The 24,857-nt window shown below is 45.7% G+C and overlaps 1 protein-coding gene across 1 annotated transcript; it reads right to left on the reverse strand.

Annotated features, from left to right (window-relative positions):
• Positions 1-8,977: 8,977 nt before the first annotated feature.
• Positions 8,978-20,778, reverse strand: LOC121089625 (3 beta-hydroxysteroid dehydrogenase/Delta 5-->4-isomerase-like). Its single transcript, XM_040596997.1, has 4 exons — positions 20,294-20,778; positions 19,336-19,557; positions 13,785-13,949; positions 8,978-9,956 (listed from the first exon to the last, which is right to left on the reverse strand). The coding sequence occupies exons 2-4, from the start codon at positions 19,487-19,489 to the stop codon at positions 9,142-9,144; spliced, it is 1,134 nt and encodes a 377-aa protein (XP_040452931.1). The 5' UTR covers positions 19,490-19,557; positions 20,294-20,778; the 3' UTR covers positions 8,978-9,141.
• Between the last annotated feature and the right edge of the window lie 4,079 nt (positions 20,779-24,857).

Below are 24,857 nucleotides of genomic sequence, written 5' to 3' on the forward strand. Positions count from 1 at the left end.
GAGGAAACTGAAAAAGCATCCATGTTGTACAAAGGCAGGGTGGACACGCTGGAGATAATGTGTATGGCTCTGGTCACCAGTGTTTAGAAGGGCTTGTTGCAGGCACAGGTACAAGACAGGAGTATTTAAGTTTACGAGGGAATGGAGAGCTGGCGTTATGGGAGGTGAGAAGAAGAGTTTAGCCTGGCAAAATGGGAGACTGACAGAGGCAATAACTGCTGTCCACAACACATCAAGTGTTTAATCATCCTGGGAGAGAAAAAGGCTGTTTTTCCTGGAGGACAAACCTGGGAGGGTGGGGGATGACAAAAAAAAAAAGAAGAAACCCACACCCACCAATTGATCCCTGCAATATCTGACATTCCTGACAATTCCTGACAATGAGGTCCTAGAAATAGAAAACATGTTGATCTGCTGAAGAAAAGGATGGTGTATGTGCTTGCCTGCAGTTTTAGATACCTGAATCCAGGATACAGGAGGTCCCTTCCTGTCCTACATTCCAGAGCCCCTATGGGAGCTCTACATCTAGAGCTGACTTTACAGAAACCTTTTCCTTTGTGCTGTTACCTCTTTCTAGTGCAGGACAAGTGCAAAATGCCTTTGGCTCAGAAAAAAAGCCCTTCTTATCTACACAGATGGGAGTAATTAGTTCACGTTTGCTATGCTGGTTGAGTAATGATGAGTAGAAAATCACCAAAATACTTGCTATTAAGTTTTTTAACATGATTATCTGATCAGTTTTAACTGCTGGATCAGAAACAGGCTGCAATGTGTTGAAGCACAGTGCTATCAACATAGGACACCGATTTCTTTTATCTAAAGACTTGTTATTGAACAAGAAAGAAGGAACAAGGAATGCGATACTAAAATAGAGTGGAGCAGTCCACAAATAAAGTCCTTTGTGCAATGATTCTTACACAGCAAAATAAGTAAAGATAAGTAAAGTGCGCTTGGAGAGACATTCGCTGAAGATACCGTCTGTTGTGTGCATTTATATTCTGTTTTGCCCATATTTATATATGGCTCATCTTGTCTGGATACACATCCCATTATTACTTGAGGTGCTTTATGGCTGTGGGATATTTCTATATTACTTAATGTTTACATCAAAGGATTTCCCTGACAGTTCTGTGGCATTTTGCTGTTAGATCTGCACTGATACATAGTTAGGCATTTTGCACACTTTAGCCAGGCAAATAGTTTCAAACAATCCATACATTATTGCTCTTAGTATGCTCAAGTCTTAGAAAGGGTGTCACTTGGGCAACCATTTATGTCAAGCTAATTCTATAGTCTGCTAAAGCCTTATGCCAAGCTCCTGTAAACTCAGACCCTTTCCTATTTGTATCACAGCGAGGTTAGGTTTTCAGCTTGTCATTTGGTATTTTTCAACTGAAGTGGAAATTTCCCCCAGGAAAAGAATCCCCAAAATCTTTGAATATCCACCAAGTCATAAACTTGTGGGATTCATTGCTTTCCTGTGAAGCAGACTTTGATGAGCTTAGTCAAAACAGGGCAAAATTTACCGCCACATCCAGGAGACATCATTACACTGATGTTTTTTATTAGCTTAAATAATACACAGATGCTGCTTTCCCAGGTGTGTAGTCCGAGTAAACCTCTGATTTCCACCAGTTCCTGCTCATACTATTTCTTAATAGAGCAGGAGTCTATGAGGAAACACATCAACCCCTTCACAGGGCACAATGTGTAGCCCTGGAGACGTTCCCTCTGAACAGGTTATGTTCAGTGCCAGATGCTTGTTAGCTGCATCAGAAAGATGCTCTGCCCACGTGTGTTACCCCTGCAGCAGAAACTTTTCCGCCAGCTTGAGCTGTTGGGAAGGGGCACTGGTGTGGCTGGCTGTACGCTGATGCTGGTCCCATCTTGCTCACACTTCTGTTGGCTACTGTATTCTGTGTTCAAGGCATATCCAGGCTAGTCAGCCCAAAATGTGAAAGTCATGATTTGTTTTCAATAATAGTGTCAGACTAACTTCCAAACTGGTGACATTTGAACCTATGTGTTCAAATGTCACAGTCTGTCTTCCAAACACTGGACGTCCTTTGCCCAGAGCTCTGCATGTGTAACACCTGATGCAGCTGACTGGCCAGGATGTGTGAATTCCCCTGCTTCAGGAGCCAGCAAGGCTCAGCAGCCCCAGCCAAGCCCAGGGGACGCAGCAGTCTGCCCTCAACAGATCAGGAAATCAACACAAAGGATGGTGGTGAGTTTGTGACGTGAGACATGAACTGTGACTGTGAGGAGCTTTCCTCCTGCAGGGGAGCAAACACACCTGCCGGGGGTGGGGTCGGTTTGGTAACCTCTCTGGAGACCGTGGAATTTCGACTGGCTCCTGGTGAGAAAGGACTGCACTTTCATTTTTAAGTTTCATTTTTAGCTGCTTGACAACCCCAGTTTTTCATAAACTCTGAGTCAGGCTGCAGGAATTATGAGATTGCTTCTAAATAATAATTTTGAGGATCTGTTTCCATGTCTTCAGTTTTTTGGCTTTTTTTATCTTGAGCCTTTGAGTCACACTTATTTTAATATTTCTAAGTCCTTTCTTTTTCTTTCAATATGGTGAAAACACCCTTAAAAATAAAAGAAAAACAAAACTTGGCATGTCTCCCAATCTGGCAGAGGCTGCAGCGTCATGAAATGATCAAGAGTGGGCACTGCTGCATTAAGCTCACCCTGACCACTGCTACAAACGTTAAAGTAAGGGCAACTTGCTTTCTGGAAAGCAACTTTTTTTTAAACTTAAATCTGATGCAGATACAGATCTTTGTTCCCCAGACATACCAGGCAATTTCTCTTTTTGACAGCTCTGGTTCAAACACAATTGGCAGCATCCTGTTTTTAGTGAGATGGCTCACAGTAACCAAGTACAAAACGCAACACTGAATAATGTCATGGCTGAGTACAAAGGTCTCTGTTACAAATCTGAGCCCCACCCGCGATTATTTTTGGGTTCTTGCACTGATCTTTATACAGGCAGGTTAATTTTTCTACTCCGAAGTGGATAATGAATGGAATTCATGCACTTAGCCTTAACTCTATCACCTGTAGTTTTTCCGGCACCCACTGCAGGAGTACTGGAGGGAGAAGGGAAGGGAGAAACCTGGAGGGTTTTTTAATCCTGTGCTACATATCTACTTGTACAGAGGTGCCAGTGCAGACTGTCAGTGTATTAAAGGTTTTGTGCTTAGACAGGAGCAGGAAGCTAGACAGTGTCTAGCTGTCTCCAGGCTCTATCCGGGCTGTGCTCTTGTTGTTCTGTTGTCACAGCTAAAAGTGGCATCGCTGCCACTTGGGCAATCCTTAGAGGATGAACCAGAGACCTTTTCTTGAAATAGATGAGTCAAGCCATTCCCCTAAAGCTACACATAGTGAAATTTTGACTTGTAAAAGGGGCTACAAAGCACCCAAGAATGTTAGCAGGAGAGGAGGTGAGATGAATACTTGCATGAACGCTGGACACGATGTACCAGTCAACCTTTTGGCTCTCTGTCTGAATCTACCATACCCAGTAGCAGGCAGTTTGCACCAGCAGCCTTGCACTGTTATATGTGATAAAAGTGCAGGATCTGTGAATGCAGAAACTCAGCAGCCAGAATATTAAATTGGGCTTTATAGAGCAAGCGAGGGGAAACTGTTGCTAAAGATACCATCTTGTGGTAGGAAGAGGCACAGACGAGCAAAGCCGGCAGATTTAAATTGTGTGAAGCTAGCATCAATCCTATCAAATAGCTGATCATAAACTCCTTCCTCTCAAAGCAAATGATGCTACCGAGGAGTAAGTACTAGGCTCAGATCTTTCTCTGCCTGGTGTGTCCTAGTCCAGGAGCTGCATGGAGGGGTTGTAAGAAAAATCACAGGTTTATACTGCACTCAGCCCACCCAGCAGTTGGTCTGTGACAGCCCTTGTCCAAAACACCTTCCCCTGTGAAAGGGTGATGAGATGAGACTGCGGACCTTGTCCTTACACTGAGACATTGCCCAGATCTGCCTGGTGGCCACTTCCCACCTGCCTTCCCAGTACAGCAGGAAGCTTTGCCCTCAGTGCCTCTGCCACCAGCCCCCGGGCCCTGATGTCCAGCATGGCTTTCAGAGCACAGCACGTCTGCCCGCTGCCTGCTGTTTTCCCACAGCCTGCATCCAAGCACGGAGGCGCTGGCACTAAAGCTGGGTGGGAGAGATCCCAGCTGTCCGGCAGCGGGACCTGGTCGATTTGCCATCTATCACAGTGCTCGTTACAAGAGGTGATCAAGCTCCTGCTGTGAAATTTTCTTACTTCTCTTCCCTCATTCATAACAACGCCATGAACAGAGAGTTCAAAGTAAATGAGATCATGGTAAAAGTAACTACTTTTTTAACTCTCTAAATACGTAACTAGTAAATCTGGGGACTGAGGAAGAGTCCCTAGAAGGAAGAAAATTTGAACACTGCAAAACAGTCGCCTCAGCCACTTCTTAGAGGCAAAACCTACCGTGCCACACTCAGTGTCAAAGAGTTTTCATGTCTTGATTGTTCCTTGTGGCTGGCCAGAAAGACCACATTGCTCTAGCAATACTTGTGTGCCAGAGCTTATTTCAAGAGCCTCATAGACAAGAGATACCAATTGCAAGATGGACCAAAAGAAGCTTGCCATGAGGATGGCTGTCCTGAATGTAGTGGTGGGTATACACTGTTCCTTATGTTGTCAGTGTTTATAGTGTGTAGAAAGCCCAAGAATGCGTAAAAATCCAGTGTGCTTTTGGGCTAGATCAATAAAAAGCTTACATGCCTAAAGTTGCATGTAGGATTATCAGAAAAATTTATATCTAGCTCCTGATGAAATCACTGCATTGAAAAATTTGAGGTGCAAGAATATTTGAAAAAGAAAATAGCATGTAATGAGAAACTGAAGAGGCTCCGTTCCTGTAATTTAAAAAAAAAAAAACAAACCCAAACACAAATGATGAGGTGATTACAAGGTATACAAGTACCTTCACTGGGAGGAACTTCAGAGTTCTCAAAAGCTTTTTATGCCAGTAGAGCTAGCATAACAAAAATCAAAAGCCAGAAACTGAACCTTCACAAATCCAGACTGAAGAATAAGGCATGAATTTTCAACAGTATAAAGGCTCAATCACCAGGCAAAGTGATACATTCTTCTTCCCTTGACACCTGGAGATGAGGTCTGGATATTCTTCTTTATTATATGTTTCAGTCAGGCCCAAAACATTAGGCGCACTGGACATAAGGTGGTGAATGTCTATGGACCACATTATTCAGGCAGTAGGAACAGATAATGCAATTGTTCCTTTTAGCCTTGAGAACTATCGCAATAATTCCTAAAAGGCTTGGTTGGCTTTCTGAATAGTATCACTCGGTAATTAATGTGAGGAGAAAGTGCTACAGCAACACTTCAAAAGAGAGATCTTCAAACCAGGCTGTGCCTTGCTGAAGGAGAAAGTCCCTGAGAAGGGATACGGGTGAGACTCTGGGTTTGGAGTGCAATAGCTGCTTAACAAGCTAGGGAAACTCTCCTGTGTATTGACGCCTTAAAATTCTTTAATCATGTTGTCTTTTACAAAAACTGAGAAATACCTATAAAGACTCACAAAGGCAGATGTATTGTAGCTATTCTGCATTAGATAGTAAAGGCTCTCCTGGCTGAAAAAACTTGATGAAGAAATGCCTCTCTACACCTTTCTTGGAGACTCTGCTGCTTAATATCCAGTGCTTGCTGCTAGCACTGGAGAGGCACATTTTATTTAAGAAATGTGGGAAGTTCAGTTGTGCGAATGAGGAACTTCTAGAAATGACAAACATTGGTATGAGAAAGAAATGCATGGCACGGCCATGTGTGAATTCCAGCTGTCCAGTGGTTTTTGAACCTGGAGATGCAGGTGGAGATCTTGAAAGAGGGAGAAGAGTATTACGTGGGACTACAAGGCTCGTGACAGGAACTGGTATGCTGAGGATGTCGTTTGAAACGTACCCTACTCTACTCGAATTTCCAAGTCTTCAGGACTGTTTATTGCAGACGCTCCACTATTTTGGGCAGATACCTGAAGGGAGAAACAACACAGACACAAACCTGAGGGTGCCCGGGGGGGGTGGTTGTCTGCGTCCATCTCTCCTCCTCCCCTTCTGCCGGCCCTCCCTGCGCCCTGGCACCAAGAAACTCAAAGAAAGGATTAGAGGTGTAAAAATCCCCACCATGCTGCAGAATTACAACTAAAAATAAGTAACGTAGGCCTTATTTTTTCCCTCCTTTTCTGCTCTCAGGCAGGTTTCACGCCAGCAGACACTCTGGGGCATGGGGTGCAGCTCCACGGGGCAGTGAGCTGTGAGAAGCTCAGAGCAGGGAGCCTTTCTACAAATTTGAGGCTCTTCACCGTGGTTTGGGTTTCACCCTTACCTCATGGGTTTGTTCACAACAGACAGGAGGTGCTGGGCGGCTGGGGCGAGGTGGGGACACCCAGGCCTGCCCGGGAGCTGCCCCTGCCCCCTTGTGCCGCCGTGGAGGCCGCAGGGCAGCAGCGGGAAGCGTTCCCGCCTCAGTGTCCCCCCGTGCTGCTGCAGCAGGGACGGGGACAAGGGGAGGCCCTGGGAGACTGGCGGGTCCCCAGCCCGGGCCTGAGGTCAGGGCTTCTCCCAGGCGCCTTCCCGCCACGTCGGTGCCGGACACGCCGCGTGCGCAGCCGGCACAGCCGCGAGGCGAGGCTGCCTTTCTCACCCTGTGTGCCTGGTGCGGGGACCGCTGCGGGCAAGGAGCGGGGGGGCTGCGGCGGGACTGATGTGACTTCATTTTGGTCTGTTCTGAGGCCTGGGTTTAAGCAAAACTGGAAAATCAAACATAAACCCGAGCTAAGCGCGAAGCTAGGCAGCAGGGGCTGATCCTTTCAGCAGCTGCCTGTGGACAGGAGACCACCTTAAACCATATTTTATTGGCTCTCTTTTTGGATAGGGCAATCGCCCAGCTTACGAAGTATTTTTTTTAGAAATGTGGGTGGCCAAATTATGTCCAGCTGACAGCAACTACTACAAACATGTAGAGGGCTCCCCGCGTTTCTCCCCATTTGTTTGTCACAGGTTCCTCACCGCAGAGGTGGAGCGCAGAGAGGAGCAGGGACCACCTGCCAGCTGCCCCTGTGCATGGACCTGTGGCTCCTGCCGAGGTGTTGCAGCACCTGAGGCACAGGCACTCGGGGCTGTTCTGTTGGCTTTGCTCCCAGGCAAAGGGATGGCAAGGACCTTTGTAAACTGCTGCTGTAAGATCAGTTGGACCAAATTATGGCCTCTCTGGGGAATTAGTTTATTTATTAACACTATCTTTATTGTACTAACGTGATGTTGAGGCATGAAGGTCTCCTAGTAGTGGTTATACACCTAGTTTGCAGTCCTCACTGATGTGCTGCTCGTCTGCCACAAGCAGATTCAAATGTGTGAAGTAATGCATTTTATCTGTTTTTAAACTTTAGTGCACACGTCACTTTGCTTGGTGCAGATTCTATTGAGGAGTTTGTAATTCCAAATTTCATTTTCAAGTCACCTGTTCTTTAAGGTTACTGCAAACCTTCTCACCCTCCATCAGTCCCTAGAGGTGTTATTGACCTACAGTGCAGCTGGGGCTGTGTCTCCATCGGCGTGGGCTAGATCTGTGTGCTCACTAATACAGGAGGAACTCTGACGGAGGTTTTAAGAGTACTGCTTACTCAGTGGAGAATGGTGGAGGTGTTGACATGGTTATCTGTGAAGTGATGGCATTCAAATAACATCCACAGTACTAGTTTGCTGAGTGTTTACAAAGCTTTCAATGGGAGCTTGGGAAACTTATTTCTGTGTCCCAGAATATGAGTGGAAGTTCTGGTGACTGATATTCTACTGCTTCAGATCTTACATACTTAACCTAAAATGTTACTAAAAAAATGGTAATATTCGCACTGGGACTACCTAATGTCTAGGGCACTGAATAATTAAACTCAACACAGACTTCAAGCTGCAAGCATCTCTGGAAATGTGATTTATTAGTACTGAGTCAGGTAAAATGTTTCTGTTCAGGGCACCGTGAACAGAACAGAGAAATCTGAATATCTTAGAGCTGTTTTCAGCAAGCAAGCTGTATGTTTAAGAAGCAAACACTGCATCACATCTATTTGTTCAGACAGGTTCTACATTTTTGGCCTGAAAGACAAGTTAAGCATTCTGCAGAAACTCATACAGCCATCAGAAAAGCACAGGGACAGCACATGTGCATCTATCAGCTAAATTTAGGTTTTGTTCCCAGCTGAAACCTGGAAATAGCATGACTTTTTTTTTAAGCGGTTTATTTTTCCTCAGTGTTCATAAATGTCTTGACTCTGCAATGGAAATCCTTCAGTGACTAAGGCTGTCCTTCAACATTTTTCTCCTTTTCATCTTGTTGAAGCTGTTATTTTGCTGGGCAACCATCAAATTTATTGTAAAATAAACTAGGAAAATGAGAATAGATGAGAAATTCTTCACTTGACCAAATCTCCCCCTTCTCTCCCACCACACACCATCCTAACTAAAACTGTGTTGCTCTTACATTGTACTTTTGGCCTCACAATGCTTGTAGTACCCACATTTGCTCTCACGTTTGACTGTCAGGTGAATGGCACATGAAACTGGACAATGCTCTTGGAAAGAGTCAGCAAGATTTGTAACAGCTTTTGCAATTGGTGGCTTCTACCTGCTGTGTGTTTGGTAAGGCTGGCAAGCGCTGCGTGGGTAGGGTAGAGCTGAGTAGTACATATTTGCAAAATATAATCATAGTTCTAGGGCAAATTGTGCTTTGCAAAAGCCTCAAATGTGGCATGGAGTGAAAAGGAAGGCTGATGTGTTCACACCATGGGCTGTGTGAAGTCTTAGTAAAATAATGCCTTTGTGCTGCGCGAGATGTAGAAGTTCATGCGGACTATACAGTAAAGTTACCCTGATCCACCTGTAATCAGCAAACAAATGAACATTTCGCTTTTATTTTTTCTAGGTTGGGGGACATGGGGCAGATAAGGGGCTGTTACACAATGTCTTCATTTAAATGCTTTGTAGTTTGCTGCTGTTCACTCAGCTCTCCTCTGGCTCAAGGCCCTACTTGTTTAGCCAGGTCTCAGCTCCCCTTAAGACTTAGGCAGCCTTGCTTTTCAAGTACTCCCTTCTCTGTGGGACCATGGAGGCAATCCACTGACCAGTACACTGCCTGGCCTCTTCCCACGTGTAGCGGGGCACATAGCCAAAATCCTTCTGTGCTTTTCTATAAGAGAAGGTGAATGGGGTGTTCAGTAGAGTGACCAAGTGACGGTTGGTGGAGGGGATGTATCTGACAAAGGGCCGGAGCAAGAAGCTCACGAGCTCCAGCAGCAGCGAGAAGTAATACAACATTGTCAGAGGCATGGGGAGCTGGGACTCGATCCCAAACCCCAGCTCCCTGGTCAGCTCGTAATTTAGATCTGCATAGCTCATATGAGGAGTGTCATCTGAGATGTAGTAGAACTGCCCCCTGATGTGCTTGGCTTTCTGTGGGACTTGCAGGGCTTTGGCTGCCTGCACGTGTGCCCAGGCAATGTTCCCCACATACACAGGGTTCACCAGAGCCTCCCTCCTGGAGAAGCGCAGGAAGACATTTTTGTTCAACAGACACTTATCCAGATGACCTTGAAGAAATGGGCATCCTTCTCCAAAAATGTACATGGATCTCAGGGCACAAGTCATCAGCACGCCACCATCCTTTAGCACCTGGCCATCTGCTTTCAGCACAGAATCCTCTGCCAGTCTCTTACTCTCGGCATAAGGAAATTTGGATGTACTCTCATAAGCTGTGTCTTCATCACCATTGAAAATTGGGTCACCTTTGCAGTTTGGGCCTGTCACTTCTATGGTACTGGTATATATGAAGTGCTGGATGTTACAGCGGATACATGCCTCCAGCAGCAGCTGAGTACCTTCAAAAGAGAAACACGCAAGTCAGTCTAGACCTCCCCAAGCAAGAAAAAGTGGGCCTGTAGATCAGAAACAGCATCTCTGGCTTGAGCTTGGCCAGGCTTCCCCTCTCTGCAGCTGGAAGAATCCTGTCCTGAACCGAGCAGCACGTTCGATGAAACTGAACCTGCTCTTAATCTGTGTTTAAGTGCTATCAGTGCACCTGCTGGAGTTAAACAAGGATGAACACTTGATCTTAACTGCATGTTGTAGGCTTTTTTATGCCAAGAGTCAAATTTTGCTCTTGCTAAGATTAGTATGGATACTGACAACAGATTCAGGGGCTTGTGCCTGTTGGTTGGATTGAGTTGGCTTAAGGCAGAGAACCCTCAGAAGACATCCCTCTCATTAGGTACCATCCATCCTGTATGCTGAAGCCCCAGTTTTTCAGGCTTGAGGATGCTTTAGGTTAGTTTGCTAAGGAGGGACAGAATTAACATGGGACCTGAAGGTTTGCTCCAAAATCAGCTTCACCCAGTGGAAGTCTGTCCACTATTCCATTGGCTTCAGAGGAGGGCTTGAAGAGAACGATCTTATGTCAGAGCAATGCATGATACCATGTAGTCAAAGATCATAAAGTGCAGTCAGCAAAGTGAATCTTGTGTATGTATGCCTCCTTCTTCAACACATTCTGGCTTTTGCTTGCATTAATACAGGATTTCTTACTTCTAAAAGCCTATCATAATGTTTTCATCAAGTAGAATCTTTTCCTTTGCTTCTGAGCTTTGAGGCAAAAACTGCCTTATTTGTTGTGCGTGATGTGATGAGGGAGATTATATGTGAAAGGGCCAGTGACTTTGGAACAGAAGATACAGCTCAAAGACATTTGAAAATGTTTTTGGCAAAGGAACATTAAATCAGGATGACTGCTATGATATCAGAAGGGTGTGGCCTAAAATCCGGGGGATAAAATGGAACACTAGCAATGAGGCACATAAATGATCTAACAACTCTGCTCAGTCTGTTACGACAACTAAAGGCAGCACTGGAGGGAGCATTGCTAGAGAGAGTATGATGAATAAAAGAGGTTCAGAGGACCAAGGAATATTGGCAGCAAAATACGGACCTATTAATGAGTGAAAAATGGGAAGAATTATTGAACTGAATATTGTTACAGCACCAAAATTCCTTTTTTTCAAGCTTGAACAAGAGAAAGAAAAAAGTTGAAACAAATGGAAAATAAATCTGCATGAGGCTTTAACACTAAAGAAGTGCAAAGAAAAACAGTTTACACAGCCAGGAATAAATTCATGTGAAAGGTGAGTTCATGGAAGTCACTATGTCTAGGTGACACACAAGTCAGGGTCATCTGGAAAATTAATTAATTAATAAAATATATTATTTTGAAAATTAATAGCTTAATTCCTGCCATCAATGCTGTTTAGAAAGTGAGGGAAAGTAATACAGTGCAGAAAGGCTAGATAAAATCAAACGAGATTGCAAGTTTTTAAAAAAAGCAAACATAAAATTATCTTGACAGTTGGTACCTGGTCAAGATCAATTTCTCCCAAATAAAATGTGTTTTGTTTGCAAATCAAAGTTGTATCTAAAAAATGAAAAGGTTTTTCCAGTAATGGGAATCTGAGCATCTTTCACATACCATGTAATGAAGTAAATCTTCTACGGAGCAAGTCTCCAAGTTTTGCTTGCACACAAATCCCTTCTGGCTGAGGATCTGATTCACAGAGGGTACTTTTGTTTGGATTATAATTAATTATTTCCTTAATTCCCTTCCTCCTAAAAATTTGCTTCCTTTCCTCAAAAGATACTTTTGTACTGAGACATTGTGTAGCGAGTGAGACAGGAAGGCCCTACATCATGGCGTTTAACTTGTTTGCTCCTGTTCTGGTTTGTGAACATCCACATTGACTCCTTGACACTTTTATTATGAAAGTTCTGTTTTCTAGGAGAAACAAAACCTTCATCCTGCAAGTCTATGAAGTACGTAGCAGTGTCTTGGCTGGTCAGAAAGCCAGAAGAGCATCAGAATGGAAACGGAGGGAAACAGCGGAGAGGACAGCAGTATTCACTGACTGGCCTTAGGGTGGGTTTGCTCTGGGAGCAAGACTAGTGTGTGCATTCCCTCTAGCACGTGTTCCCAGCTAACCCTCACTGGCCCAGTACAGTTTTTTTCACCCACTGGGCAGACTGTTGTGGGGCAATCTGAAAGATTTATGGAAACCTAGATACTTCGTGCTTAAGTCTAAACCTGCCAAAAGGAACCATGGGACAGACTTAAATGAGCTTTCTAGCTCTGACTCCAGCTCACAGCTAGAGAGCTTTCTGCTTTTGGGACATTTTAATACTTGCTTGGGGTTTTGTTACTTTTTTTTTCCCCATGGCTTTAGGCAACATGTCCTGCTGTGAAAAACAGATTGTAGCAGGAGTATGATCATAAAGAGAGAGCTTTACAAATCCTCTTTCTGAACTACCACCCATGTATATTTATTTTTCATACTACCCAATGTTTATTTTTCATACTACCCAATGCACAGGTTTACAGGAACTTGCCTTTCTGCTCTTTCCTCCTGGCAGGGACATGAGAAGCTGCCCGCTGGGTTCTAATTTGTGGTCACTGACAATTTGTGGCTTTGACTGAGCAGAAATGAAAGGGTCTGGAAGCTAAACATACAGGCAATGACCCAGGCTACGGCAGCCAAAATGCCATCCCACTGGTTTTTAAGGTGCATGTGAGAGACAACGAGACTACAAAGAGTGCTGTCTTGCTCTGAACACTGGTGAGTAGCCAATATTTGTAAAAGTGGTGCCTGTAGAGGTATGTTCCTTACTTCTCTGTGAAGAAGCCCTGTATCTGTGGCAGAGAGGAACAAAGAACCAGGAAAACTATTCACGGGAAGAAGAACATCTTCCTGACATCTTCCCCAAGGACTGAAGTGGCACAGCCAGGGAGGTCAGTGTGCATGCAGGTGAGGCAGTACCAGTTCTCTGAAAGGCATAGAGGGTTTGGGGATCAGAGAGATGGGGATGAAATTGTTCTTTTAGGGAACAGATTAAAATTTCCTGGCAACTGATGCCATACAGGCTATTCTTAAGCCAAAACCCTCCCGCTTCATGTGGTATTTTCATGAAACACCAGGGCTCCTCAGTAGAAAGGGAGATCCCATCACTGAGTGAGAAGTCACTGAAACCCTTCCCTCCCACAGCCTTGAGTTTGATGGGGGATTTTAATGATAAGCTCAAGGCGGGAGAACACCTGCTCCTCTGAACTGCATCCATGCCCACAGAGACATCATGGCAAATGGGAGGAACAGAAGAAGAGGAAGAAAAAGTATAGGAAGCAGAGACCCACAGCATCTGGGATGTTAGCAATGCAAGTTTGCTGTGATTGCAGCCAAAGTCTGGAGTATTTGTAAAAATGGAAAAATGTACACAAGCAGGGATGCTACACAGCGAGGGAGAATAAGAACCAGTTTCTTGGGTGCACATTGGGGTTTCAGAGGTGAATTGCTTCCAGAAAGGTCCACTGAGCACAGGATTATGGCTACCCCGACTGAAGGCAGAGCCTCTGCAGACCTCAGGATGGGCATATGAGAGTGCTGACGAGTGAATGATCCTGCAGTGCCCTGCAGTGGAAGATGGATGGATGCCGGGTGTGGAGAGGACCAGGGCAGCACATACGTGTGCTGTGCACTCACAGGTGCATCTGTGCAAGGTGCAGAGCAACCCAGTTAACCTGGCTCAAAAAAACTGGTCAGGTGCTCCCTTTGCTGAGCAGATGATGGTCAGGACATAGTAGACCTGGGTTTGACAAAGGTGTTTCACCCGCTCACCTGTTACATTGACTTCCCAGAGCAGCTGCTTCTCTACAAGGCCCAAGGTGTCGATGATGGAAGCTGTATGAATGACGAGGGAGACCCCCTGACAGGCTCTGTGCAGGAATGTCACATCTCGGATGTCTCCTTCCAGGATTTTCACCTCAGTCTTACCTTGGAACTCTGTGAGGGCAGCAGAAAACAAAGCAAAAGTCTGTACAGGCATCCCAAGCAGAGCACTGAAAGGAGTGGCGAAGGGCTGGGAGGAAGCTGATGCTGTGCCAGGGAGGCGCTCACCACCCAGGCACAGGAGCGATTTTTTAAGGCTGGCAAAACAAAGGTGTTTTCCAATGGCTATATTGTCAAGTGCTAATTACAGTGCTATAGAAGTTTATGTTGCATTACTGTATTTTTGGAACCGATATTCAACGTGGTTCTTTCCTTTTTTTTTTTTTTTAGGAGAAAACATTCCCACTGCTAGCAAGGGCTTGAAGCTTCCTTCAGGTGTGACTATTTTATTGTTCACAGATGGAGGAGCTTAAGCGATGCATGTGCTGGTGACCGGCTATCGATAGATATTAACCCAAATATACCAAGCAGCCAGGCACTGCATACTTCTGTCTTCAGGGTGATGAATGATGATCTCCACCTACAGCACGCATGCACAGAGCTGTGTTCACACCTGTTTTCAGCCCCTTGACCTTGCCCGTCTTTTTTATGTCCCTCAGGCAGGACTTACTGTGGTTCTTCTAACTCCAGCTCTGGCTCCATTTCCATGTCTGTGCTGCAGGGTCATTTTTAGCATGCACATCTTTCTGGTCCAAATCTGACTTCTCAAGGCTGCTCTCCTGAGCTACCTCAGCCCTGACTTGCTTTAACTCCAGCCTTTTAAGCCCTCTCTCTCTCCCCAGCAGCTAGTGTGTGACCCTGGAGGAGCTCTAGGTCTGAGAACTATCCTTCCCCTGTTTTGCTAGGCAGGAGCATCCTTTATACAGCCCAGAGCCACACTAACGAACTGAGCCAGCACAGTATGATCACCTGGAGAAATTTACAGCCTGAAGGGATGCTGATCTCCTGGGAAGTCTGCTGGCCCAGCTGCAGCTATGTGGGGAGAGGACTCTCTCAGCATCACCTACAGCTTTTAAGGTGGTGGTGCCCTTACAGCAAGTCCTCTTGCAAGATTCTGCTGTGGCTGCGCTAGAGGGCTGCCAGGCACAGCCGTGGCAGGGCACTTGGCAACACGGGCAGGTCCTCTGCCTTCTTCCAGCATAATAAAATGCCCATTTTAGATTAAGAGAAGAACCTGATTAATTTCTACAGCTTTTAGCCTCAGCCATGACTGAAATCTGAAGTATCCTAGTGTCACCAGCTCCAAAGCAGGCACTATTTCATCCCGTATCTTTAATGGAGAAGCATGAAGAGAGACAGCTGATGCCATCTGGAACTGAGTAAGAGTATCTTTTTAAACGGTTTTATCTCATTATCTTTGTAGCAGGCTAGAATGTAATCCTGTATTAATTTAACAGTTATTCTGATGCAACAAGCTTGAGGGTTTTTTGTCTGTTTTTGTTGTTTTTTTTTTATCACAACCAGTTGGTCTGAGATGTGAAATTTGTGAAACGTTCACAAAACTGTTACTAAATCTGGAGTTACTGCCCTCCCAGCACAGTCACTGCCACACAGTCTCTTATGCTTTTTTATTTTACAGAGTGCATTCATTTCCTAGGGCTCCATTTCCAGAAGGTTTACATTGACTTTTACTTCTGTGGGTGCCAAAGTGTCAGGCTATGTGGCTAGGCTTTTTGTTTAGTGCGTGGCAGTTGGATTTGCTCTAATAAACACTACTCTTTGTACAGCCCTTAGGCTGATGTTCTCCATGCATAAAGCTTTGTGGGGTTGCAAGAATACAAAGGCTTGACATACATGGGTTTCAAAATTAAAAATGCTGACTTGGCCCTTTCAGAATGGTCGTGGTGCCTGAGCAGGAGTTAGGAAATAGAAGTTTCTACATATGCAAATCAAAGCTTTCAGGAAAAATACAAAAGAAACCTGTCCCTTTTAAAGTTGTTCACAGGAATAGTTGGTATTAGTGACTAGAAAGCTGCGGTCTAGCTGCTTTGTGCCTTGTTTGGGCTTGCAATTTAAGTTGTGTGTGAGGTACTAAACAGGAAAGCTGCTCGCCATTCCGATTTAGCCAGCAGAAATGGCCTATAGGGGCCTCGTTCACTTTACCAGCATCAGTGAGATGTCAAGAATCAGCAGCTTGATCTGGTTTTGTTCTGGGGCAAGAGGAAAACTACAGGTGAGCTTGGAAGCACAGAGAGGAAAGAAAAAATTACTGACAGACAGTGGTTTCAGTCTGAGATGGACAGTGGAGAGAAAATTGATTTCCATCTGCACAGACCGTAGCGCAGGCATCAAAAAAGCACTTGTGTGTCAGCTGGAAGGGGGATGAAAAGAATAAATTCAACTCAGCTTTCCATTTTTGCACACTGTGATTACAAGAAAGTACCTACCCACTGGGAAAGCTGCTTTTACTTCACCGAAGCTTTCTGTGTCCACCGAGCTGTAAGCAATGCTCCCTGCTTGCTACAGCATAGTTTTTGCTTGGAAATGCAATGATTGCTCAATAAAATTCAGTGTCCTGTGAGCAATCCAGTCAGACTATTTGCCCTAAACGGTCTCTTTTTCCTATGTGTTGTTTGTCATTGAAGCAAACAGCGATGTCTGTGGGACTCCGCTTGAATTTTATAGAGGCCCTAACAGCTGTGGGGCGGATGGTGGGGAGGGGCACTCCTCATAAGAGATCTCCACTTCCCTGCTTAACTGGATGGTTCATCAAAATGGTCTACTTTGTGTATTCATAGGAGAAAACTAAAAATTGTATCTTATTTTCATTTGTAAAAGGTGAAGCAAATATTTCTTTAGAGAAGCTGAATTATTTATTCTGTTCCCATTTCAGCTACTGGGATGTTCTGTTGCTGGCTCTGCCTTTCTGCTCTGAATGCAGCAATAAGGCAAATGAATGCCTGCAATGTTGAGCAAAAAGCCAAGAGCAAGTTTCCCAGAGCAGGAACTTTCCCCCAGAAAAAGTTGTGGAAAAAAACCCAAAACATTCCTTCTTCGTCTCCTTTCCTTCTACTTTGTAACAGTACTGTATTAGCAGTGCAAAAACACGCAATGCTAAAGCATCACACAACCTGTAAATGTCTGAATAATGATGTGAAATGAGGGCTCAGCAGGAAAGAGGGGAAACAAGGGGAATTCAGTGCTTTGAAACAGCGAGAAATCCTTTTGAGAACAACCTAGGAGTTTCCAACTTTTCCAGAAATGCCAGAACAAAAAAAAAAGGATTGCGTAAGTGGAAACACCGGAAAGGCAGAAAGATACGTTCGGAGATGGGAGGTAGGAAACCCAAGGCACCAAACTACCATCTTCAACATGATGTTCATTCTCGACCATGCGGTGTGACTGGGTAGACTCCAGCTCACAGCACGACACCGATTGCCCCTCCTAGCCTCCCTAGAGCTGTTTCATGCAGACTGAGTATGACAGCCGAGGTCTCGGCAAGAAAGTTGTTTGGACACGAGAGGACTGTCCCTGAGTGCCTCCTGGTACAAGAGCTGTAGCTTGCACATACTCCTCTGTCTTACTACTGACAGCCCTCACTCTGCAAAGGTGCTGCAAGTAAAAGGTGCTGAAGAGCTTAGTGAGAAGGGCAGCCACAGAGCTCTGTTCCTGGCTAGGCAAGAAATCCAAAAAAACGCAGGCTAGCAAGTAAAAATCCTGGCAGTAAAAATAATGCAGGTCAGAAGACTCCAGTCCCTTGGTTTTTGCAGCAGCCCTGCATTTGGAATATGAGCCACTGTGCTAGAGAAGGGCTTGAAAGGGAATGGCAGGAAAATATTCAGGTAGTCCCAAGCACAAGCACTCTTGGGAATCTTGAGAAGATGTAGCTAGAGAGGCTGATACAGGCAGAGGAACTGCCAGTCAAAGGGCAGGGCTTCAAAGCTGTTAAACACATCTGAAATGCCAGCTTGTTGTTCCTATACTACCTGTTTGGGGTGGGGGGGGAAACAAGGCTCTGAGGGGGGAAAAAAAAAAAGGCTCTGAGAAGTGATTTTTCCCTTCCTCATGTGCTGGTCAGACGGGCAGCAAGAACGTTACAAGAATAGGAGTGTCTGGGCAGTGTTTGGTGGAGGAAAGAGGGAGGGTAAGGAACGAAGGTGCAGAGTTTTCCTGTTAACTAGAAAAGAACAGTGAAATCTTTGCTGCAGTCCAGCCAGGACTGTGCTCACAGTCATTTTCACTCCCCAGGAAGCTCAGAGCTCTCCTGGCCCCAGTCAGTGCTGATGCTTCGGTCACTGCCCTGCTGCATCAGTGCTAAACCACACGGGCTCCTGCTGCTGCAAACGCTTCAGCCTCTGCTGCAGCTGCAGGTTTTGTGACGGTAGGAACTGCCTGGGAATCAGAGCAGGAAGGACTGCTGCAGGGCTCAAGGGCATCCAGCAAATCCTCAGTGAAATGCTGGATGAGGTTTAATGAGGCAGAAGTCCAAGTTGTATAATACCATCCTAAACGCTTGTGCAATTTGCACCAAGTTTATGGTGTGCTGTTACTACACTTTGATGACACTTACTCTGTAGATTGTGGCTCTTTAGCAAACCGTGTGCGGATAGTCCATAAGGGTTCCCGTATAGTTGCTTGTACAGAGGAGGAACAGTCTTAAGGTTAAGATGCGATGGAGGAAAATGTTATGTGATGTGTTGTAAGGACTTAAGAATTTGATTGAATTTAGGTTCCTATGTGCCTTTTTATAGATGTGCTCAGGATCCCGAGAAATGGGACATTTAAAACATAATACTCTGAGCTGCTCGCCCCACCTGAGACCATTTCTGACCCTGGGCATATCACTCATTCGTGCTGTCTCCAGTCCATCCAAGAAGCCAGAGTCCTGACTTGCCCTTTGGAAATGGGTCCTGTCTCTTCTATGCATAGCACAAAACCAGTCAGCTCTCTGGACAATTGCGATAATAATAATAACATTTTTTTAAGATTCCTCATCACAACTCTCAGCCAGAAGATGCCTATTAACCAAACTAGTCATAGCTTGAAGAAAACCATTAGCATTTGCACCCACGGCTTTGCCGCTGCCTCCTAGCCTAGCACATCCGAGCCCAGGACAGCAGGCTCTGACACCCCCACCCTGCAGCAATGCCTGTTTTCCTTCCCCCCAGGCAGAAGCTGAGGGTTTTGCACTAATTTAGCTCTGTGGATTTTGATGTAATAGAAGTCAGGTTGAAGACAGCCTGTTTACTACATGAACAGTATATAAGTCTCTCTTCCAATCTAGAGAAGCCTCAGGGTCTGGCAAAAAAACCCTCTTGCCTTTACATTTTATGTCTGATTTCTGCGCTGGAGGGAGAGGGAGGGATAAAGCAAGACTTCCTTGAGTTAAAACCTCTATCTGCAAAGCTGGTTTGGATGAGAGGCAAAGACTTCCAGGCTATCCACATGAGACAACAGCACATATACCTGCAGCACACAGTCCTCGCGAGACGGTACTTACTTCCAAATCTCCCAAGTGCTTCATTGCTAAAGGCTTTGTCCAGCAGTCGGATCTCAGCCAGTGCCTCCTCTTCTTCCAACAGCAAGCGGACAATCCTCTGGCCAAGAAATCCTCCTGCTCCTGTCACCAGACAGCTTACCCCAGCCAGGGACATAGCTCTGGGCTGCTCCTCGCGGCAATATGCCTGTCCCCCGAGCTTACACGATCCGGTTCCGTTTCTGCCTGAGGAAATGCACACAGGACATCACCCTCTGGAGTCTCTATAAATCAAAAGTACTGGTGTTACCAGAAGGAGACACTACTAGAAAGCAATCTCTAGTTCCTACATCAAACAACATTTTTTTAAAGCATGTCTTACTTTTGCTAGTTATTTGTATTGAGAACTAGCCTACGCGTTTTTCCATGCAAAGAAAGAACTCTTTACAAACTATTACAAACTAAAGAAATTAACAAATCTGAAAATGCTCAAAATCAACTTCAATGCCAAACAAACCCCACAAAAGTCTGCTTCAGTCCTTGGCTCCACCTCTATAGCACTCAAAAGGCTGTGGGGGAGATTTGCCTGTATTTATATACTGCAGAGCACCACCTCGGTCATTTTTCTTCCCCTCCCTCTCACATGTCCTTTGCCGCAAATGAATACGGGGCTTCCACCCCCACCCACCACCCACCCCCAAAGAGGAAGGCTCTGGATGTGGTGAGGTCTGAGCCTAGATGTGGTCCTATATGCCTAAATCCTTGGAAGGCAAACCCTCATACTGATAATTCTCTGCAGCTGCACTTGCTTGTGTAATACAGTGTTAATATGAAAGTAGAGAACATTAAAATTAAATGCAAATAGCAGGAGTAGCTGTTTGTAATGGTTTGAGACAGGGACTCTGCTGCTGTTGTTTTGTGGGATACGGGGCTCCCCCGTTGTAGCGTGGGTTTCTCTCTTTTTGCAAGATCGAAAACTAACCTCTGGGACTTTGTAGTTGTTCAGTATACCTGAGGCATTTGAAGTGATGGGAATGGTCTGATGTGCCACTGAAGTTAAATTAAAGCTGTAGGAGAAAAAGATTCACCTCTGAAATGTCTGGTGTGGGAATACCTCGTTAAAATAAGGCTGTGGATGGCTGTTTGTGCCTTTGCAGTGACCTGTATCGATACTTTATACATCTCCAAAACACCAGGGAAATACTCAGATGTTTCTCCATAAGGTTTCATCCCAGTTCTAGCAAAACTCCTTTCTAGCGTGACCAGGGCAGGGCTCAGGCATTAGCCTGGAGCTCCTGATACCTGCGCTGCCTTCCTGGGGCTTTGTGTACGTCAGAACGTGCTGACTGGAGCTGTGCTTTCTCTCGCACACAGGACTAAGCAGACATGCCTGCTGAAGCAAGATTGTAAATAGGTAGCTGCCTTGAGCAAGAAGGAAGTTACAAAGAAGCCCAGCAGCACAACTAATTAGGCTGAAATCACTGGGAAGGGGATCACTGTGACTGCAGGCACAGCCCTCTAAAACAGCTTTGCTTGCATTGATGCGACCAACCCCTGAACTCCCCTTTTTATTCTAACATTAATTTTGTTCATTCATTAAAGAGAGCCCTGGAGAAAAGCTACAGAAGCAGCACCCTCGTACTGTTACTTTTTTAGAGCAAAACTGGGCCTGAAAGTGACAGTAGGAAAGAAAAAAACTTTTCTGTTGGAGGAGAAAAGTTTCTAGCTGACCCAGATGACAGTGTTTGGCAACTTGTTTCTGTTACAGCGTCCTTGAAAATCCTTCCCTGACCCCAACAAAACTTTAAAAAAATTGTTATCAGTATGTCTTTCCTTGGCTTCTCTCAGGCAGGACCTTGATGCTGTATGTTCTTATCAGAAGCTGTTGCAAATTAATTTTGTGTGGTGCCTGCATTTTGCAAGGAGAAATAACTAACCAAAGCCTGCTGCTGCAACAAGTGTTCTCTGAAATCATGTTTCATTTTTACTGTTAGAAAGGAAATAAAATGCCTTAAAGAGGCATTATAAAAACAGACAACATCACCTCTTAGGGTAGAAAACACTCTCCTGCACCAAGCTTGCCCTTTAGAATGACCAGGTTTCGCAGAAGAGCGATGTAATCCCCCCCGTTCCTTCAGCCATCCCAGGCTGAACACACCCTGTAAGAGATGTTAAGAAAAGTTCACAACCACTTTCTCCCTTCTAAGGGGAGAATTTTGGTACTAATGAAACAGGAGATGTTTTCTTTGTCTGGTTTGAATGCACAGAAACACTGAAGCCTCTTAAGGTGGTAATCTTCACACCTTGCTTCAAGTGTCTTAAAACTGTACGAGAAGTTGTGTTTACTCAGCGTTCGACTCAGCATAGCTGTCCAAAAGTTACTTACTTAAGTCTTGTTGCTTCTTGTCAATGTGTAACCACAAAAGAGAGGAGGGAAAGTGCCTCCTGCTCTTGAAGACAGAAGCTTTCCTTGAGTAAATCTACATCTCAAAGAAGCTCTTTCCCAGAGCTGCCAGCATCTAGGCGTTTTGAGCTTATACAGGCATTATGATGCCAAGGAACACCTTAATTTTTTCACATGAGAAGCACGTAGATATTTTTGTGGGTTTTTGGTGATGATTTTGGTCACAATCTATGTTTAGACAGCAAAAGGTCCAGTTAAAATAATGAGAATGCCTTTGCTTTTCCCTGCTTCAGTTCTCACCAAGTCTGGGCAACAGAGCAGACTCCAGAAACCTTTTTCCTAAATCAGTCTCTTGTTGCCCATCCTTGAAGTCCATCAAAATGTGCGACGTGGTGTAATTCCTGAGTCTTATCTGCTGAGTTGTCAGTCTGCTGGCAAGGTTTATTGTTACTGGAACAGAGGGAAAGGGCTCCATGTGAAGGTCTCTGAAAAATCACTGCAGACACTGTTATCTCTGCAAGAGACTCAGGTCTAAACAGAGTGAGCTAACAGTGCTGGCGCCTCTCCTGCCTCCTTAACTCTAATTTAAAGTAGGGCTTATGCAGAAGGTTGCTTCTTGGTAGCATGGTCCTCCCGTGCATGCCAGGGAAGTGGGCACCAGGGCAGCTGCAAGGCAGGGGGGTCTGTCCGGCTGGGAGCTGGCCCTGTGCCCCACAGGTGGTACTGTGCCACAGGCAGGGCCTTGCCTGTGAAACCGCAGCTGAGGAGCGGCCTTACCACTTGCTACCCTCTCCCCAGGATGCACATGCCCAATTCTGTAGCGGTTCCCCTTTGGTACTGATCCCTGTGGCATGAGCCTTGCACAAACCTGACCCGCGACTCTTCCCTTCCTCTTACTCCTGGGGGCATGCAGGACTATCCAAGTGCACGGACATTGCCTCTGTTTTGGAATACCTGTTGATCTGAAAGAGAGGAAGGAGCTAAGAGGACGTTCTCTGTCATTGTATAGTTTGAAAAATCAGATAGAAAAATTGTCTGGCTGCAAAGAGCCAAAAGCTAGAGACAGGACTGGAGAACAAGATACTTCAGCTCTGTGACGCTGCTCATTCCAGATGTTGCAGTCCTGGACCCCTGCTGATCTTCATTTCACTCACAAATGCTCCATGCCTCTCAAAATCTGGCTCCAGATGTACTCCACCAGACATCCAGATCACAAGCGTTGCACATTAGTGGCCTCTGCAAACATTTTTGGTTTAAAACGTTTATGCTATTTCAATACAACAAACCTATGGAACAGCTCGATCAAAGGCTGCTATTTGTCTGGCTACCTTTAGTAGGGTTCACAAGTCCTTCAGCTCCACCTGCCCTCCCACCCTCCACCCCCAGCTTCAGTAAAAACAGAAAAGGTGATCACGAAATAAACCACTGGGCTGATTTTCAGGATGTGGCATTGCTTTTTCTTCGAAACAGATTTCAGTCCTATGGTTCTCAGCAATGGTGTAACTGAAGCCACCACAACCCAGCTCAGCAGTGCAGACAGTTGCCATCACAGTTGTTTCAGCTCCAGCAGATCTCTCTGAGTTTCTTAAGGTGGCTTTCCTCCTTGGAAAAGATTTCCTTCACAATTGTAACAGCCATATCCTTTCCAGCATCTTGTTCTGTTGGTTTTAAATGAAAGCCGAGATTCTGCAGCCTGAGATGAGAGGGGTTTCTGCCTCAGCAGAGGGGCGCTGAGCAGAGCCTCTGCCCACGCAGTGCAGACTGCTGCAAGGAGCAGCGCGAGCAGACCAGCCACGCCACGGAGCATTGACGGAGTCTGGCTGCGAGTGAAAGGTAGCTAAGGGAAATGCAGGTGAGAAATGGGTGATTTTTCCAGTACCTGGATTTCTCCAGACGAAAGGGATTTCTTTCAGTGAATGGAAGTTAGAGTAAGGAGCGAAGGCCTTGATGGCCATCTGCCACGGAGACAGAGGAGCTCGTTTTCGTGGAAATAGAGCTTAAATGCAGTTGTCCCAGCCTTTCACCGCTTTCCCATTTCACAGCATCAGTTCCAGAAGACAGCAACTAAAGTCAGGCACCTGCTTACTCTCACACTTCGCATGCCCATGTTTAGGTCTTCTAGATCATCCAGAAAGAGATCTAAAAAAACCCCCAGGTGCTTAGACGCAAGTCACCGAGATGAAGCCTGCTGGAAATCCTGCTCCTCCCCAGAGCTCAGCCAGATGCCTCAGGTCTGCCAGCAGGCCTCCTCAGCCACTGACGTCTGCATAAGCTGGAAGACACTCTTCTAGCAAGTTTAGGACCTAATGAGCCTCATCTGGTTCTTCTAAGATACATGCAAAAGGAGGTGCTGCTGCTTTCCCTTGTGCACCAGGAACCAGTGGGCAAAGTTCTCAGAGGGAACTGGGGGAGCAGACGTGCCATCTTCTCTGCAGAAAAAGCAGCTCCTCTTCTCTGCCAGGAGAGACCCTCGACCGGAGAAGCTCACAGGCAGTTTCACGGGAGGAGAGCTGGCACTTTCTTGTTGAAACTTGGCCACACAGCACTCCAGGGTTAGGTAACCATGTGGACCTGTGCACCAGTGGCTCCTGTGGCATCTTCCTCCAAGTAACTACTGGATAAAGTAATGACCTTGCATCCCCACCTTCACCGTCACACACAGGACAACCTCGACCACTAGCTGACAGAGCATCACTCTTCCCCACCCCTTATTTTTGGTGCTTTTACCAAGAGCTCCACGGGGAGCTGAGGTCGGTCCCAACTGGGGATGCCCACGCCTGGAACCCAGGGCGGTTTGCAGGAGACCACCGCTCAGGTTGCCTTCTGCCAAGAAAGGGGCTTCATGTGCATGGGAAGATGGGAGGTGCCCTGAGCAGAGGAGGTGCCCAGCAGGCTGGTACTTCTTTGGCACAAAGCAACATGTGGCATCCCCTTGCTGCCCACGTCTCTCAGTCATTTTGCGCAGCCATAGAGCACCACAACAGCAGCAGCTGCACCAGTGGGTCTGGCCTTAAAAATTATTTACAGGAAGACAAGGTCAGGTGCCTTACCAGATAACTTTAAGATCATGTTGCACTTTTAAAGATGAGGCACATTTGCAGTTTTCATGTATGTACAGTTCCAGTTTGCCTAGCCTCATTTA

Source organism: Falco naumanni, chromosome 5 (assembly GCF_017639655.2).
Source record: "Falco naumanni isolate bFalNau1 chromosome 5, bFalNau1.pat, whole genome shotgun sequence".
Taxonomy (NCBI): domain Eukaryota; kingdom Metazoa; phylum Chordata; class Aves; order Falconiformes; family Falconidae; genus Falco; species Falco naumanni.